This window comes from Protopterus annectens, chromosome 12.part0, assembly GCF_019279795.1.
Source record: "Protopterus annectens isolate FY-2018-M chromosome 12.part0, PAN1.0, whole genome shotgun sequence".
NCBI lineage: Eukaryota > Metazoa > Chordata > Ceratodontiformes > Protopteridae > Protopterus > Protopterus annectens.
Genome location: NC_056746.1, coordinates 1,083,373,804 through 1,083,393,550, shown reverse-complemented (window position 1 = coordinate 1,083,393,550; position 19,747 = coordinate 1,083,373,804). Strand labels below are relative to the sequence as shown.

Genomic DNA, 19,747 nt, shown 5'->3' with positions numbered 1-19,747 from the left:
GCCCATCTTTAATAAACATGGTTCAATGACCTTTTCTTACCAACACTTCAGCAAATAGCATATTCATTTTGCTAGATGGGAGAAAAAGACAAATAACAGTATGTTTTAAAACTTTTTCTCTTAACATTTCCCCCCTCAAAACACTTTTATTTGTCTTTTTATTTCAGCAATATATGGTAAAAACTAAGTTTTTCTTTGCATACATTACTTCATTTGCAAGACAAACTTTTAAACTTCAAAACATTTGCAAAAGTCATATTTCAATGTATTCACTTTCACCAGTCTGTTGCAACTGCTGGTACATCATCTTCGTAACAGCAGTATCAACCAATCTTTGTAGAAGACCTCTGATACAGGGTATACAACAGCAACCACATACCACCACGATAGCCACAGCGACTCCGACGGACACCAGGAAACTGCTGATGAGATGACTCCATTTTCCAAACCACACTTGTAGAAAGTCTGTAAAGGGATTATTTACCCCAGAGTTCTCTGCCAATTCTTCGGATAACATTTCCAAACCTTTCAAAGCTCGAGTGATGCTCCCATCAGGGCAGTGTTATTCGAATATATGTACAACAGAAAGTCCCAAACATCCTGCAAACTCCTCCTTCTTTGGCCAGGAGCATATCCAACGCAATTCGATTCTGCCATGCCACCTGCGAAGTGGCCTCCAGTTGTTCAGCAATACCTTTTAATGCATCTTTGGTATAGTTCACAAAACGCTGCTGGTTATAGTAAATGTAGTTGATCCAGTCCACATTCTTATTGGGTTGAATCCAGACAAAGATGGATGCAAAACCAGCTGCTATTTGGTTTATTGCTTTGTATTCATCAGGCACGCCTCTTGGTACGCCAATGCTATCAATGTAGGCACCGCTATCGAAAGATTGCTTCGGTGCCTCTCTTTTTCTCTTATTCAACCACTTCTGCTTTATTTCAGGTTCTCTTACGAAACTGCTTGCTGGAACTGGGAAAATGTAGAATGGCAGAATTAACTTTGCAAGTGCACAAGTTCCCTTCCAGGGAATCGTAAGCCTTGATCTGAGTTTGTTGTCTCCACATAACCACCAAACGTCTGCTAAACTATGAGTTTGGTTCTCCAGAAATGGATTCTCATTGCCATTCACAGTAACATTGCAATAATTCTGTCCCATATTGCCATAATTCTTTCCTGAGCCATCTCTGGAAATGCACATATACGAACCTGGATAGGAAATCACTGTAGGCGGTTTCTCAATTTTGCTTATGACTGGAAAACGCTGAGTTTCATTTTTGCATTTATCTTCAGTTTTGTTGAAGAATAATTTTAACAGACACGTTAGGTTACCTTCATCTTGCATCAATGGGACTGTCGCTAGTTGCTGTTTACCTTCAGCACAGGAAATACAGTTCTCACGTTGTGCCTCTCGGGTACTATATCTAACCCAAGATAACCATTCATTATGGTGTACGAATCCCATCTCGAGTAACAGTTGTTCTTCTTCTGTGAAGGCAAAATCTGCTTTACTTGTAGCATTTATAAGGCTTTGTACTTTAAGTTGGAGGGTCCCCAAAGGGTCAGTTCCAACTGGAAGAGACACTTCGATTCCATATACTCCTGAATCACTTTCTTGTGGTGACACAATGGTTATAGTAATTACTTCGGTACCTTGGAAATGCGCAATTTTTATTCTTTGTTGCCTGCTTTTATCTTTCTCCGGTATCACTGCACCACTTGTTTCCCGTCCATTCACATCTTTTGACCACCAAACATTTGACCAGGACTTACAGTCTCTATTGCACAAGTATTTTGCACGAGTCAAGAAATCATTATTGTTCCATTTAGAACAGTCCAAAATTCCTTTACAAAGTTTCACCTTAAACACAGTAGTAACACTTGTTTGCGCTTGCAGCACCACCATTCCTTTTTCTCTCACAACTGTTCCTTCTCGTATGGTCATATTTACTTTCACCACCAAAATCATCATCAAGTACCAGTTGAATATGGCCATCCTTCCTTTGTAGTCAGACTTTGCGCTCAGGGGTCAGATGGAGTCTGACCAACATCAATGGTAGAAGGAAAAGTCTTAAGTTTTTTACAGTGGGTGATATGAATCCACTAAGTCCTCTCTGCGATCTTTACAGCTGTAGGTGTCGAGATAAGTACTTGATATGGGCCTTTCCACCTGGGGGATGACCAGTTCTTTCTCTTCACAATTCGGATCCACACCCAGTCCCCGGGTGCCACGTTTAACAAGGTTTCACTTCTGGAATCTGCAAAGGAGTCATTGGTTACAAGAGACTTGACATTTAGCAGCTTCTTCATATAATCCGCCAGATCCTCACCCCCCTCACGTTCCGCTGGCAACAATCCTTGCCACTGCGGGACGTAATATGGTCTCCCAAACAAAAGTTCAAATGGCGTAAGTCCTTTGTAGGAGGGTGAGATTCGCATGTACAGGAGTGCCAATGGAAGGCAAGCAGTCCAGGATCTATGCATTTCTGCCATCAGTTTGCGGAGTTTACTCTTCAGGACACCTTTGTGTCTCTCCAGCAGTCCAGCTGACTGTGGATGGTAAGCACAATGGTACTTGAGATCAATTTGAAACACTTGACCCAACTTCTGAACAATCTGGTTTACAAAATGAGACCCATTATCACTATAAATGCGCCTTGGAAGGCCAAATCGTGGAATTATTTCTGTTGTCAAAAGCTTTGCTACTGTGTGTGCATCAGGATGCTTTACTGGAAAAGCTTCTACCCACTTAGAAAAAGCATCAATTATAACTAGACAGAATCTTTTTCCCTCTGAAGGTGTCAACTCAATAAAGTCCATACAGAGTGTGTGGAATGGATATGGAGGGGTAGGGAATGCCTGCTGAGATTTTTAACTCCCCCCTGAGCATGATACTTTGCACATAATAAACAAGATAAACAGAATTGCTTTGCATAAGTTGAAAATCCTTTACACCAAAACACCTTAGACACTATTTGAACCATTGTCTGTACTCCTACATGGGCAGGTCCATGGCTAACCTATGCAGCATACCTAAAAAGGTTTGAGGGTAATACCATTTTGCCATCTGATGCCCTATACAACCCATCCTGTTGAGTGATACCATATTTCACCCAACGACATTTTTCTTTCTGTGTTGTCAATGTTTGCATTAGTTTTAGTGTCTCTAAGTCTAAGAGGTGTCTGGGCTCTAAATCATTGTCATGTAAAAGCAAATCATTTTCTTGAGCTGCCTTTTTTGCAGCCATATCAGCAAAAGCATTTCCCCTGGAGACAGGATCTTTTTTGTTAGTATGTGAAGAACATTTACATATCGCTATCTGAAGTGGTAATTGCACTGCATCTAACAACTGTAAAATTAAATCTCTGTGATTTATTGGTTTGCCTGTTGCAGTAACCATTCCTCTATTCTTCCATTGTTGAGCGAAAACATGTACAGTGGAGAAAGCATATTGACTATCTGTATCAATTGTCACTTTTTTACCCTCCCCTAAGGTACAAACTCGAGTCAAAGCCACTAACTCAGCTGCTTGTGCAGAATAAATGTTTGACAATCCTTTTGCTTCTAAAACTTCAGTTTCTGTGGTGACAGCATACCCTACTAGTGTTTTTCCTACAGTGTCCTGCTTTGCTGATCCGTCTACAAACAAAACAAGATCAGAATCTACCAACGGAATATCCGTTAAATCTGGTCGGGGAAGTACTTTGTCATGAATGCTCTCTAAACAAACGTGTGGAGTACCTTCTTCTGGAGTCGGCAAAAGTGTTGCCGGGTTAAGAGTAGTACATCTTTCTATGGTCATATGTGGCTGTGTCAGCAGCACTGTCATACACGACAAATGTCGACTAGGAGATAACAAGGTTATCTTATCTTGCAAAAGTATAGTAACTACTGAATGTGGAACTCGCAACTTTAATGGGTGAAACAAAACTAATGATGCTGAGGCTTGCACCGCCATGGCGGCTGCCACTACAGCTTGAACACAATGCGGCAATGCCCTTGCAACAGGATCTAATCTGGAGGAATAAAAAGCTATCGGTCTCTGTTTATCCCCATGTACTTGTACCAGAACCGAAGTCATATATCCTCCCTTACAATCAACCATTTGTACAAACTGCTTAGAATAGTTCGGAAAACCCAAAACAGAGGATCCTGCTATCAATTGCTTAATTCTATTAAATGCTTGTATTACCTTATCTGTCCACTGTATATTACTTTTAGCTGCCATGGGAGTGTCATAGATCAGTGCGGTCAATGGCCCTACTTCTTCAGCATAATTAGGAATCCAACTTCTACAAAAATTAGTCACACCTAAAAATGACATCATCTCCTGCTTAGTCGTAGGCATAGGTGCTTCAAGAATTGCTTGTTTTCTTTTATTTTCCAATTGTCTACCTTCCTGCGAGATTAAATAACCCAAGTACTTTACTTGTGCTTTCCACAATTGTAACTTCTCTTTATTTACTTTATGTCCTTGCTCAGCTAAAAAACTAAGAAGGGCTAGGGTATCCTTTTTACAACTTTCCTGCATGGGTGAGGCCAATAAAATATCATCTACATACAACAGAACCTGGCTTCCCTCTGGGGGAACAAACTGAGCTAAATTCACAGCCATTTCCTGTGCGAATATTGTCAGACTCTCACAATAACCCTGTGGCAATCTGGTGCAGGTGTATCTTTTACCTTGGAAAGTGAATGCAAACCAAAATCTACTCTCCTTATGTAGTGGTATGGAGAAAAAGGCATTGCTTATATCTATGACAGAAAAATATCTGTGCTGAGGTAGTAAATCATTAAGTAATGTATAGGGGTCAGGGACCACCGGTGCTCTTGGGATCACAGCTGAATTAACTGCTTGTAAATCCTGAACCAACCTCCATGACCCATCCGGTTTCTTTACAGGAAACAACGGAGTATTGCAGGGTGAATCTGGGCATTCAACAAGAATTCCTACCTGTTTTAGCTGTTCAATAACTGGTTTAATTCCTTCCTCTGCTTGCTTACTTAGTGGATATTAGTGCTTACGAGGTCTAAAACCTGACTTTGCAGTTATACAAACTTCACCTGCTGTTTTCATTAATCCTACATCTCCTTTACCTTTTGACCATAAATCTACAGGAAAGGCACTTAATGCACTATCTTCCTCTTGAGTTAGGAGGATTTGTCATGCCATTTCTGTTTTATCATCCCTGAGGTGCACACTTGGTCGTGCCCAAGTCACCCAATTTAATCTTTGTACCTGGATCTGTTGATCTTTCAACTGACTTTCAGACATTGTGTTCCAAATCGTTACCTTTTTCGCCAAATCTACCCAATGTGTCCCCACTGCTTTAGTAACTGAAACATGCGGTCTATAACTTGAGAGATATAAAGAACTCATTTCCTTAGTCAAAGTACAGGTTACTACTGTATTACCTTGCATATCCCAAAACATATAATTCAAAATTATCCTTGCACACTTGTGCTTAAAGAATTATTTTTCAAATTCTTTATCCAGACCAGGGGCCTTATAGAACATTGTACAATGTAAGTGCACTGCAACCTGCGGTGACCCGCTCCTAGATTTACTTAGAGCTAGATTGATTGACTCTGTATCAACCCTCCCCGGGCCATCTGAAATCAAGTCTAGGCTATACCAGTAAAACAAGTCTTGTACTCCCTGTACTACTAAGCCATCCGCTAACCTTTTTGCCTCAATACCTTTTGGTGTGGGAATTGCTGCTATTCCAAACACATGCATCAAATCTCTTCCTAGCAAATTAACTGGACAAAATTTTGATATAATTACCCTACACCTAACAGTTTGGTTTGTTTGCGGATCTGTGAACAGTAGAGGATGAGACAGTGGTTCCTTATAGATTTTCCCATTTGCCACTTTTACAAGGACAAACTCATCTGTTTCGCAGTTCGGAGGCAGAACTGCTGGACCCAAAAGTGTACGCGATGCACCTGAATCACATAAAAACTCCACTTTTTGTCCCTCAACCAAAAACTCTATCATAGGTTTTTGATCTAGATGCATAGCAATACCCAAATTTTGCCAGGTTTATGACTTCACAGTCACAATCTCGCCCTTCCATTAGAGTGTTCTGACATTCATCATAGAGAGTGTCTGCCTCTTCATTATCCCCATAATGAAGATGGCGCCTTTCTTTACTATCATATAGTCATGCGGAGCCCTTGTTCGTAAGCTGTGGGGGATGTTGCCACTCTTCACAGTCGGCAGCGAAATGCCCACGTCTACCACATTTAAAACATTCTCCACGTTTTAACCTTTCCCTATAGGCTGAATATCCACCTGGTTCATTTAACGTGTCCCATTGTGGGCCCCCACTTTTTTTATGCCACCACGGCACCCTTGCCCCCTTTGGTCCTGTACTAAGAATATCCCACCATCATCCCCCACTTCTAACACTTGTACTTTCTTTTTCTTTTTTAGATTAAAATGTCGCTCAGCATGCTGTGCATATTCAAACAAAGGTTGCAGTCTACATGTTCTGTGATCTACCATGTGCTTAGTAATAAAACTACTTATCAGAGCCTTACAACGTTTAAGAAAAGCATTTTTCAATTGCTGTTCATACGGACTATCATTAGTCTGATCCTGCGGAATTATCATTCCACAATGGTTATTGAACACTTCTGTCAGTCTTACAATATAATGATCCACAGATTCATCATCATTTTGGATGCACTGATTTATTACTGTCCAATCTGCTCTTGGATGCCACTTATCAGAAATTCTCTTTAACAGATCAGTGACTCGTGTGTCTAACATCCCAGAATTATGCTTTAATGTAGTGCCGTCATCTGCCTTACAAGAGATTAACAGAATGTTTTACCTCTGATTATTGCAGAGACAAACTTTGTTCAGTCTTTGCACAAGTAAAGTCTTTTAGTGACGGACTGGGCAAAACTAAACAACGTAAGTTGAGGAGAGACTTTTTGGATTTCCAGAATGGCCATGTGTTTGTTTGGCCTAGGGGATACGAGGACCGCCCCACATCTCCACCACATGCCAACAACACCAATGCCACAGGAAGAGAAACCGGAGCTTCGAACACTTTGTCATTGACAGCAAGTAATACTTGTCCCAGTATTCAGGCTGATGTGTCCTGTACCAGGGTCAGCAGCCTGGATCCCATTGATGTGTCTAACACAGGTACACCTCCCCCTAATCAGGAAGCCCTACAGGGATATCGCAATCCAGGAGCTATACCGAAAACTAACATCACTTTGGGAGCCCCCTCCCCTTCTTTTTTACCATACCGAAAGAAACCAGTTCAACAGCAAAGGGGTCGATCCAACGACAGGGGGCCAAAGAAATGCAAGTACTCAGAGGAAAGGAATGGACCCAGCAGGAAGACCAGGTACTGACTTCTTTGGTTTATAATTTTTCAAGTACTAGTCTTGACAGCAATTTGCTTAGCCTTCTTGACAGAGGGCTTACCTTTGTTCCAGCAGCTCGATCCACCTTAGAGGAAACTTTGATTGATCTAAGAATGTTTTGCAGGCGTGTTTGCCTGAAGTTGTTCTTTCCTAAAGACAAAGACAATGACAGTACTATCATATCTCCATTCCCCTTCAAGAACAAGAGTACTTTCATGCCACCACCACATCCTATGGTGGAATGCTTCCTGGACTTATGTGAAAAGGACTTCTATACACTGTTTTTGGATAAGACTAAAAAGAAAGGAAGGTTTCATAATCTCAATGTTAATGAAAATCTTGCTTTAGTTGGACTAAAGAATGAGAAAAGCATAATAGTGAAACCTGCTGATAAAAGGGGGGGGGAGTTGTGGTTATGGACACTGACGAATATGTGAAATGTATGGATGCGTTGCTTTCTGACACTAAGACCTATGTGAATATATCTGTTGAACAAGTATCTAATATTATGCAAACAGTGAATGATAACATCTATGACTTGTTATTATGCAGACAGATCAGTGTGGAATTATATGAGTATTTTTTGAAATCTTACCCAGTCATACCGATAGTGAAAGGGCTTCCCAAAATCCATAAAGAGACATGGCCGATACCAATGAGACCTATAGTGTCAGGGGAAGGTTGGGTAACTGCACACATATCCACCTTCCTGGACCATGTCCTACGACCTGTTGTTGACAACAGTATTACCATCTTAAAGGATACTTACCATCTTCTAGAGAGTCTTAATGATTTAAGCTTAGACATGGCCAAGGCACAATATCTCTTGATTACTATGGACGTAGAGAAGTTGTTTACTTCCATCCCCAATGAAATTGGAATACAGTACATTAGGGAATTACTACACAAAGAAACTACCTTCTCTAACGACAGGGTCATACTGATCTGTCAGTTATTAGACATAGTTCTTAACAACAATGTCTTTTTGTTTGGAGACAGATACTTCTTACAGGCATGGGGAGTGGCCATGGGCACTCCCTGTGCCAACACCTATGCCAATTTAGTGGTATATTGGTGGGAGAAGTCATTTCTATTTCCACATGAGTCATATAGAAACATCAAATACTATCGACGTTTTGTAGATGACATAATAATAATATGGGAAGGTACGGCTGAGAATTTTGCCAGTTTTCTAAGATATTTGGAAACCACCACGGACTTCCTAAAATTCACTATGGAATGCTCACACCAACAGATTAATTTTTTAGATGTAACATTGAGACTAACTGATGAAGGGACAGTTACATCCACACTCTATAGGAAGACGGTATGGAGGAATGCCATACTTGTGTCCGACAGCATGCATCCACCACATATTTTTCCAGGCATAGTGAGAAGCCAATTCACAAGGATTTCCAGACTTTGTAAGAATAGATGTGACATGATGAATGAAGCGAGTAAGATGGAGTCCTTGTTTGGAGCAAGGGGCTATAATATGGACATGGTTAGGAGAATAAGACAAGAAATCATTGGGGAAATAGAATCTGTAACCAAGGGAGGAGCAGGGCTGCAGAACAAATCAACTTATATGGGTAACAGTGGATACTGTAAATCTAATAGCCACAGAATGGACTATGTTACCAAGTACACTAGTGATGTGGAAAGGATTAGACATGTGATAAGAAAGAACTGGAATGTCTTAACTGTTAACGAACAAGTTAGAAAAGTTGTAGGAGAGCAACCAGATTCTGCTATAAGAACAGTGATAATCTTAAGATGTTACTTTGTAATGATAAGCAGGTCACAAATGTGACGCAGCCCAGTTCGTTATTACTTGGAGACATAATGAGCAAGGGTACATATCCTTGTCATAATTGCCCTAGATGTAAGTACCTCAGTAAGACACAAATATTCCAACATCCCCTTATGGACTATGTCTACAGACCTAGCCATTATGCTAATTGTAACACCAAAAACGTGGTGTATTTAGCTACTTGCTCCCTCTGTACAGAGTTCTATGTAGGATTAACCAAAAGGAGGCTGAGGGATTGCATTTATGATCACCAGCATGACATCAACAGATTGGATGAAACTAATGCATTAGCCAGACATGTGAAAGAACATAATATGCATTCATTCACCTTTAGAATCCTACAAATAATAAATAAGAAGGTAAGAGGGGGTGACACCAATAATGAATTAGCGAAAGCTGAGTTGTACTGGATTTTGAAATTAGCAGCACATCTATCACCAGGGCTAAATAGTTGTGTCTCCTTGAAACCGGTACTAGTTGGAAGGAAGTAGCTTTTTCAAGCAACTAGTTAGTTGCATTCTCAATATTCTTTATGCTGGCATATTTGCCAACATTTTAATATTCTTTTGCCGACAGATGACAATACCTCACAAAGTCTACCATGTTTTCTGTGCATCATGAACATTGATGTAAGGATAACTTTTAGCCATTTTAGGCATTCTTGGACCTCTATTTTGGTTTTATTGAGTTTTGTTACATCTAGACTTATATCAGATTTTTATAGATGTAACTTCATTTCTAGTACATGGATTTTTCATGCACTGTCATTCACTTTGAATAACACATAGGATATGACAGTGCATATGGGTTGCTTACATCGAATAGTTAGATAGTCTGCACACTTCTTTTTAGATTTTACTACCATTTTCATCATGCTTTTTGTTTTTTCTTTTTGCTTTTTTCTTAGTTTCCGTATACATTTCAGGCACTGAGCGTTTGCACGCCTTTCTTATGTATTATACAATACTGAAAAGTGTTTGGGATTCATTTTTGAGTGAGATTGTGACTTGCCAAAATAAAACTAACACTAGGACCCAGAGGCATACTTTTACATGCAGGTCAGTGCTCGTCGCACTTTGATGCTTGCAAACTATATGCTGCCAACTGTGTGAGCAGAGTTTTTCGCATTGAGTTCTTGTTTATAATGAATCTGTATACTGAAGCATTCTATGGACTGAGGATATATTATAGGCTGATGCTTCATTTGTGCCAGAAGCAGGTAAGATCTTTAGCAGAATTATGAATGATGCTATGTTCCGTTAATCAGAACATTGGAGACTTCTAATGGATGTAGATATGTTAGTTTCTATGCATAGTTGTTATTTTTGAGTGTTGAATTACCAGTTCAGGGGCTTATCATTGTGGTAGGATGTTGCGTTCTTTTGAGCAATGTGAACTGTTTATTTTTTAAATATCTTTTAAATATTTATGCTTACTGTTTTGTGATGAGCGTCTTTTATGCATCGCAAACAATACTTAATGTTGTGATCTGTCATTAAGTTACAATGGAGTGTTTGCAGTTCAACGTTAATTAATCAATTATTGCTTTTGAGTAATTGATACATTGAATAATGAGTATACTAATGAGCCCGCCAAAACATTTTACATTTTGTATTTAAGAGTGAGTGGATTTATGTGACTGTATCTGATGAAGCGTAGCTTGCACTACGTGAAAGCGCTTATCCTATTTTCTACAATAAATGGTCTTCGTTTTTATGATATTGTGGATTGGAACTTTTTTATGCTGAAGAGATTTTAATCATATTGAAGGCATTTTTCGTGGTGTTTTGTTCTCACTCTTGCATCTACTAATTCATCATAGAGAGTGTCTGCCTCTTCATTATCCCCATAATGAAGATGGCGCCTTTCTTTACTATCATATAGTCATGCGGAGCCCTTGTTCGTAAGCTGTGGGGGATGTTGCCACTCTTCACAGTCGGCAGCGAAATGCCCACGTCTACCACATTTAAAACATTCTCCACGTTTTAACCTTTCCCTATAGGCTGAATATCCACCTGGTTCATTTAACGTGTCCCATTGCGGGCCCCCACTTTTTTTATGCCACCACGGCGCCCTTGCCCCCTTTGGTCCTGTACTAAGAATATCCCACCATCATCCCCCACTTCTAACACTTGTACTTTCTTTTTCTTTTTTAGATTAAAATGTCGCTCAGCATGCTGTGCATATTCAAACAAAGGTTGCAGTCTACATGTTCTGTGATCTACCATGTGCTTAGTAATAAAACTACTTATCAGAGCCTTACAACGTTTAAGAAAAGCATTTTTCAATTGCTGTTCATACGGACTATCATTAGTCTGATCCTGCGGAATTATCATTCCACAATGGTTATTGAACACTTCTGTCAGTCTTACAATATAATGATCCACAGATTCATCATCATTTTGGATGCACTGATTTATTACTGTCCAATCTGCTCTTGGATGCCACTTATCAGAAATTCTCTTTAACAGATCAGTGACTCGTGTGTCTAACATCCCAGAATTATGCTTTAATGTAGTGCCGTCATCTGCCTTACATGTCCAAGTACCACAAACTAAGTGCCAATCTGGACCTAAGATTTGTCGCACTACTTGTTCTACTTCTAAACCATTTAGATGATAACTTAAATGCATACCAACTATGTCCTCAGAAAACTTTTGAAAATTAACCTTGGGATGAGGAATACCATCCGTAGCTCGTTTTATATCCTCTCTAGCCCAGGGACGATAAACTAAAATAGTTGGTTCTTGTCCAACATCTCTTGCTTGTGGGTTTGCAACTTGTATTAAGGGAAGAGCTTCTGAATGGTCAGAAAGTTTAATAGCCCAACGTCCTTGCCCTGCTGGTCCTGACCTTAACTGCATAGGTTGGCCTACCTGTTGCAAAGCAACCTTAGGTACTATGGGAATTTGTGGGTAAATTGGAGGGGTCACAACATTTCCTTGAGCAGCTAATAACCCACCCTGCTGTACAGATCCCACATCTTCAGACTGATATTGAGAAGGTTCCCCCGGTATGGCAGCAGCAATTTCACCATACGGTGGGGCGGTTGCCTGCCTTTGTACTGCACAAACTCTATGCTCATCCTCCTTATCTAAAAATAAAGGTACTTTTCCACTTGGCAGCAGTGATCCCTTTTGATTTATTTTTTGTTTTTCCTGACACTGTTTTTCTTTTATAGCTCGTTTATTTGCTTTTTCTAACCATTTTTGTGCTTGGGGAAATCCCAATTGTCTCTGCTTTTTAGTTCTAGTTCCTGCATCTCTTTTCAAATCTCTAACCAATTTTGCACAGGCATTCTTATTCAGTGTACCATCAAAATCATATTTCAACTTCCACTTCTTCAAAAATTTAACATTATTTTTGTATAAACTTTTCATATACTTAGCATCAACATTTAAACAGGCATCACTCTCACACTTGCAGCAACTTGAACCCATGTTTTCCCTAGATTTCTTATTTTAGGACTATATATTTTAGGACTGCATCAAAATTATTTTTACAGGGCTTATTACAAAATGGGGTTATCTTAACGGGGATCCTAACAAAATAACAGGTAATCCTAACAAAATAACAAGTAATCCTAACAAAATAATCTTGACAATTATTCCTACCCACCCTTAACTAAAAAGAAAACCCCTGTCGACAAGGTTAAATTAAATTAAAAGAAAATTGTTTTCATCCTACCTGAACCAGATGAGACTCCGTTTCCCCTTTTGGTTTGGAAACCGTCCCTCAGATAGGGATCAGAGAGCGGCCGGCCTCTTTCCAACGACAAATCAGTCGGAGGGCTTTCTGTCGAGGGAATCTTAAGATAAGAAACCCTCACCTGCGCAGGTTTTTCGGTCTCTCTGTCGGTCTGATCCGTATCTTCGTAGAGGTTTCCGGTCCGAAGGACCAAAATGTCAGAAGAAAAAATTCAAGCGAGTCACATCTGCCTCAGGTGATGAAAAACTTCTTTATTTGCAGCTAACCAGATTACAGCAGCATGTTGGCCAAGATGATCTCAATCTGATCAGCTTGTTTACTGACATCAACTTTTATACTTTCTTGTCACTAGCCAAAATAGCTTTTGTTACATTTCTGACAGTTGACAGTTGGCTATGAAAAACATCTAGGATCACAAATTACCTCAGAAAAGAATGCTTTACCTCAAAACCACAGCTAGTGTAGAATGTTTAAAAAGGTACAGAATACTTAGTTCAACAGTGGTAGCTGGAATTTTCCAGGACACACAGCCTGCCTCAGTAAATTAACTCTTACTCAGCCTTGCGTCCTTTTACCAAGCTTTCATTTAACTGCAATTAGCTTTCTTTATTCAGAAGTATAGAAAACAGATGTTATTCAAGTTCATAAGCAAACTACATCTATCATAGGTAAAGCCCATCTTTAATAAACATGGTTCAATGACCTTTTCTTACCAACACTTCAGCAAATAGCATATTCATTTTGCTAGATGGGAGAAAAAGACAAATAACAGTATGTTTTAAAACTTTTTCTCTTAACAGAAACTAAATCATATTGTCCCCTTTTATTTTCTCTGGCACTCCATAGATTTGTACATTATTTCTCCTACATTGCTTTCCAAGTCTTTTAACAAATTATTTTATTTAATAAGAAAGTCAGTTTGGAGTTCTTCTTCTTAAAGCCTATTGTCAATTTTATCAAAGTATAACTTCTTGTATTTAATTTGCAGACACTGGTATTGAACTAAACTCTTTAGTATGTAATTTTGATGTATACAATTATCTTCTAAAGTATCCTGTCTTTGCTAAATGTTTTCAATCTTTATAACAAAATACTGAATAGAAAATATAATTTGCTAAATGTCTGTTTAATGATGGGTCAGACTGAGAATTTTTAGGAAACTCACCTTTACAGCCAAATTTCCCTCAATAAATGATATAGGAAAATAGCTGAAATTCAATTAATTGAAGTCTAGGAAACCCACATTCTCTACTAAGGAAGATGCTATCAGTCAGAAATTAGAGTTCTATGAATGATGGACAGTTTGTCTTACAAAAAAAAGATAATTTTTGAGAAGCCACAGTCAGGAGTTGCTTAAAGGAATCTCACCATTTTTTACTGGAGAAAGGGAGAGATGAACTTTAACCAAAGTTTAATACATGCTTGGCACAGTTTTTACTGTATTTTTATGTGAACATTCTGTCACAAAGACTGTATTTCTATTATGAAGCCTTAGAAACACTCAAGTGACTAAACTATGCAGACAGAAACCCTGCAGGACAGATTTTAGCATCACCTTTTCTGTATTAGGAGATTACAGTGACCCTCTGTTTTAGTGAGCTGTTTATTCCGCCTTGCCTTCAACCAGTATGTAACAACACTGGAACACATGAATATTTCTCTAGTTTAAATAAAAACATATCAACATGTATTCTGCACAGGGAGCAGTGCTGCTAGTCCTCAGCAATGTTGTTTCCACCATTTTATCTTTCCTAAACTGTTGACTGGCAAACTTAACATTTGCTGTAGAATATTGTTCACAATCCAGTTAAACACAAAGAGTGACTTAATGGAGCCTACACAGTTGTAAACCCCATAAGTATTGGACAATATTGCAAACAGAGTTTGATGAAAACTACAAACTGAACTACAATAAATCTATGGATGCTTATAGCTCAAAGCCATTACTTTTGAATGTCTGAAGAACATAAACTAATGTGTCATGTCCACATAGCTATCTAAATGGTAAAAAGCAACATTTTCCTTAAAATGAGAGGTGCCCCATATATGTCAGCTGAAGATGCTTTTGCTAATGTTTGTTTCTGTCTTTCGGCTTTTCCCGGTTAGGGGTCGCCACAGCGGAACTCCGGTCCGCTAATGATTGGCAGTAGATTTTTATGTACTGTCTTGCCGGGCCTAATGCACAACCTTCAATGAAGGAACGCCCATTCACGCATGTCACTATACAGAAGACGCTCCAACTGAGAATCGAACGGGCAACGTGTAACTGTGAGGTGACAACGCTACCTCAGCACCACCACCACAGTACAAATGCATAAAATGTCTCCAGCAGTTGCAACATTTAAGAATCATGTTTCATTAATCCAAGAGATTATATAAATTTACTGAAGCTCATATTCAGTGACTTTAAGTGTACCACTTGAATTTAATAGGTTGCTTATTACAGACTTGTTACCTGGAGTATAAAGCAATGTTACGCTAACTGAGTGAGAAACATTACCACACTATATTATAAATCATACACTGGAATGCAAAATTGTAGCTGACATATTAACGTCCTTTTTCCTTTTGTTTCTGACACTGATTTGCTCTGGAGTATAACAGATTTCCTGAAGTGGATATTGTTCTTATCAGATTTGTGCATTATTCCATTGCATTTGGCAGTTGATGCACTGAGGTAGCAGATCAATATCAACAGTTTTCATGCGGCAGTAAGTATATAGACTGATGGTGCTGGTAATCCATTCTCCAGCTACTTGTTTTCTACCTCCAAGCATGTATGATTGCATATACTTTTAAAAGTATATACCCTAACATTTTGCTTTCTTTTCAGGTATCTGTATTTGGCTTTGGTGCAGACAGAAAAGGAAGCTGGCATCACTACTGGGAAAACAACAAGCATGCTGGAGCATTCCAGAAAACAGGAGTGCATGATGCAAAGTTTGAAATGGAAATTATCAGAAAGTTAGTTGAGGAAGGAAAGATTACTTTTTACAATGAAACCAATGTGAAATATTGAAATACAGTATTAACTTTGTTTAAACAGAGTTGAAGGTTATATCTGATTTCTTAAGGTGCCAAGTTAATTTTGTGAAACTTATCAAAATAAATATAATAAAAGGTAGTGTTTTTTCTTTGTGTTTTCTCCCCTCCTGTCTGCTGACCATCAAGGGCTATATTGTGTTTTTTCCTCAGGAAAAATATATACAGCCACATAACTCTTTTATATAAAATCACATTGCATTTTCACCAAAGAAAAGAAATGAGATGTTTCTCCAATATTGACTTTGTCTTTCAAAATATAACATTTTTTTTAGTTTGCAGATAATTAATGATCAAGTCAAATCAACTTCATACCATAAGGGTGTTGTTTAAAAATGCAAGTGCATAAAAAAATGAACAGAAAAAGAAATATAATGGTATATTAATTTTCTTTGCTCCAGTTGCCTCTTTTATGGCATTAACATTGATGGAAAGCTTACATATAAACTCCGTAACAGTGCTGTTACAAGCACTTTATCATATATTTGAACAATTTGATATCAGGTAAGTTGGTGCTTATTTTCAAAGTTCAGAAGTATACCCTGCATTCAGTACTAGCACACTCCTCCCTATAAAACAACCTTTTTGTGAATAATGGATAATTGATCTGAATACAAAATATCTGCATTTGGACTACAGCAATGCAGTTTCACACAAAATGTGAAATGTACAGAAGCAGTGTAATATGATTTGACTCAAATGTTATCATCATAAACAGAAGATGGTCCATTTCCACAAGGTGTTTACAGATTCAAATGATGCATCTTTTTGGTTTAATGTCACATCTCCTGCAATGAAACAAATTAGAAAAGTAATGTCGTCACCTTGCATGCACTTGATCAAAGGTGGGAGGGCGGGAAGTGAAGACATGACAAACACAAAGTGACAGATGTTTGAGTTGCCAATTATCATTGATTTGCTGCATTTCAGAATTTATAGTCGTATAATCCAAAAACATTTAATTTTGTTTACTCCTCTTTATTAACAGGAATTATAATCTGATTTAATATACAGGCTTCTGAATAAAGCCTTAGTTTTTAAGGAAAGTTAGCACTTATTCAGAGTTGCTACTAGTCTGGTATTTTTTGAGATCACTCTTTTCTCCACAGCAGCAATATGTTTTTCATCTCTGATACTGTCAGGCTATCTTGAATGTGCATGAGAAAGGTATGTATTACTTAATCTCTCAGAGAACACTATGAACAAAAGAATATCCAGACACTCCATTGTCGTCACTAACTCAGCGACTACTCAGCGCTATTTATGAGCAGCATTTGTTGACGCTCACACCTACTATCAATGTTGATTGCACCATGGAGGATTTGGAGTGCTTTGAGGTGCTGCCTATAACTTTGCATGCAGTTTATTCTACATACTGTATTGTACAAGCACTAGTATCAACTGATCCTACTGACTACTGTCAGTGCAGGGCATGTACATTGTGTGCTCTTTTTGAGGATGATATGGACAAGCAAAGATGAGTGCTGAAGCTTACAATTGAGTTAAAATGGCAAGCAGTTCAAACTTTAAGATGAGTTGTTTGTTCACCATATTGGCCATGAGATCATTATTTGGTAGACATAAGAATCATCGTACTACTGTTCTGCTGCTGCAGTCTGAAAGCAGATATGTTTTAATGCTGACCAGTGGAAAACTTGCACCGTATCTTCACAGCCACATTTGGAGAGTTTTGGGTTGCTGTGAATCTAGGGAATCTCTTGTGGCAAATTTACAATATTAGGTTGCACTATGCAGTATGAGCAAACAAAACATGTATACAGGTTCAGTTTTCATATTTTGTTGAGCTTCCACTGTGAGTTTTCTTTTGAAAAGTCTGGAACCTGGATTAACAACAATTTCCTAGAAAGAAGACTTTTGCAATCAGCTGGTACTTCTACACAATTAATCGCTAATTAGTAGCAGAAGCTTGGAACAATATCATGAATGACATCAGGGGTGGTGTTAGCATTTTAGGGCCCCCCAGCAAATGTCAAGTTCTGGGCCCTCCTAGGCACTTCCTTCAAATTATCACCCTGTCACTGCCACCTCTCCAAAGCAGCCTTTTAGTTTATGCTGCAAACTTTTAGATGTAGCACGTAGAGACTGACCTGTAGCTACAATGCTCTTACAGTACAACAGGCCTATCTACCACAGTATGTTTGCCCATTAGGTGAAATGCTGTCTATATGCTCCAAAGTGCATTTTAATTTTTTTTTCTTTTACATAATCTTTTCATCCAATGATGGCTTGTACAGAAATTATGATTAAAGAAAGAAATTCAATGTCATTGTTCAGCTTATGTATTCCTTGTATCCTTTCAGCACACCCTTCCTGACCAAGACAGCAGAGTAATAACCATTTAAGAAATAATAAACCAATGACCAAGAAGCCATACGGTTATAGGTGTTCTGGGATGCATTTTAGAAAATTTTCCAACATTTAACATTCATCATTAAATAGAGTTGAAGGTTATATCTGATTTCCTAAGGTGCCGAGTTAATTTTGTGAAACTTATCAAAATAAATATAATAAAAGGTAGTGCTTTTTCTTTGTGTTTTCTCCCCTCCTGTCTACCGACCATCAAGGGCTATATTTTGTTTTCTCCTCATGAAAACTATATACAGCCACATAACTCTTTTATATAAAATTACATTGCATCTTCACCAAAGAAAATAAATGAGATGTTTCTCCAATATTGACTTTGTCTTTCAAAATATAACTTTTTTTTGGTTTGCAGATACTTATTTAATAATCAAGTCAAATCAGCTTCATAACATAAGGTTGTTGTTTACAAACTCAAGTGCAGATAAAAAATGAACAGAAAAAGAAATATAATGGTATATTAACTTTCTTTGCTCCAGTTGCCTCCTTTATGGCATTAACACTGGTGGAAAGCTTACATATAAACTCCATGACAGTGCTGTCACAAGCACTTTATCATATATTTAAACAACTTGATATCAGGTAAGTTGGTGCTTATTTTCAAAGTTCAGAAGTATACCCTGCATTCAGTACTAGCACACTCCTGCCTATAAAACAACCTTTTTATGAATAATGGATAATTGATCTGAATACAAAATATCTGCATTTGGACTACAGCAATGCAGTATCACACAAAATGTGAAATGTACAGAAGCAGTGTAATATGATTTGACTCGAATGTTATCATCATAAACAGAAGATGGTCCATTTCCATAAGGTGTTTACAGATTCAAATGATACATCTTTTTGGTTTAGTGTCACATCTCCTGCAATGAAACAAATTAGAAAAGTAATGTCGTCACCTTGCATACATTTGACCAAAGGTGGGAGGGTGGGAAGTGAAGACATGACAAACACAAAGTGACAGATGTTTGAGTTGCCAATTATCATTGATTTGCTGCATTTCAGAATTTATAGTAGTATAATCCAAAAACATTTAATTTTGTTTACTCCTCTTTATTAACAGGAATTATAATCTGGCTTAATATACATGCTTCTGAATAAAGCCTTAGTTTCTAAGGAAAGTTAGCACTTATTCAGCGTTGCTATTAGTTTGGTATTTTTTGAGATCACTCTTTTCTCCGCTCCAGCAATATGTTTTTCATCTCTGATACTGTCAGGCTATCTTGAATGTGCATGAGAAAGTATGTATTACTTAATCTCTCAGAGAACACTATGAACAAAAGAATATCCAGGCACTCCATTGTTGTCACTAACTCAGCGACTACTCAGCGCTATTTATGAGCAGCATTTGTTGACGCTCACACCAACTATCAATGTTGATTTCACCACGGAGGATTTGGAGTGCTTT

At 38.3% G+C, this 19,747-nt stretch overlaps 1 protein-coding gene across 4 annotated transcripts in view; it reads left to right on the top strand.

Moving 5' to 3' along the window:
- LOC122816986 (CMP-N-acetylneuraminate-beta-galactosamide-alpha-2,3-sialyltransferase 2-like) overlaps positions 1-16,036 on the top strand; it is a 721,670-nt gene extending 705,634 nt beyond the window's left edge. For all 4 annotated transcript variants that reach the window (XM_044090098.1, XM_044090099.1, XM_044090100.1 and 1 more), the window contains one exon: positions 15,746-16,036. In XM_044090098.1, coding sequence (XP_043946033.1) covers positions 15,746-15,931 — 186 coding nt within the window. In that variant the 3' untranslated portion in view covers positions 15,932-16,036. The remainder of the gene's footprint in view (positions 1-15,745) is intronic.
- Positions 16,037-19,747: the final 3,711 nt, after the last annotated feature.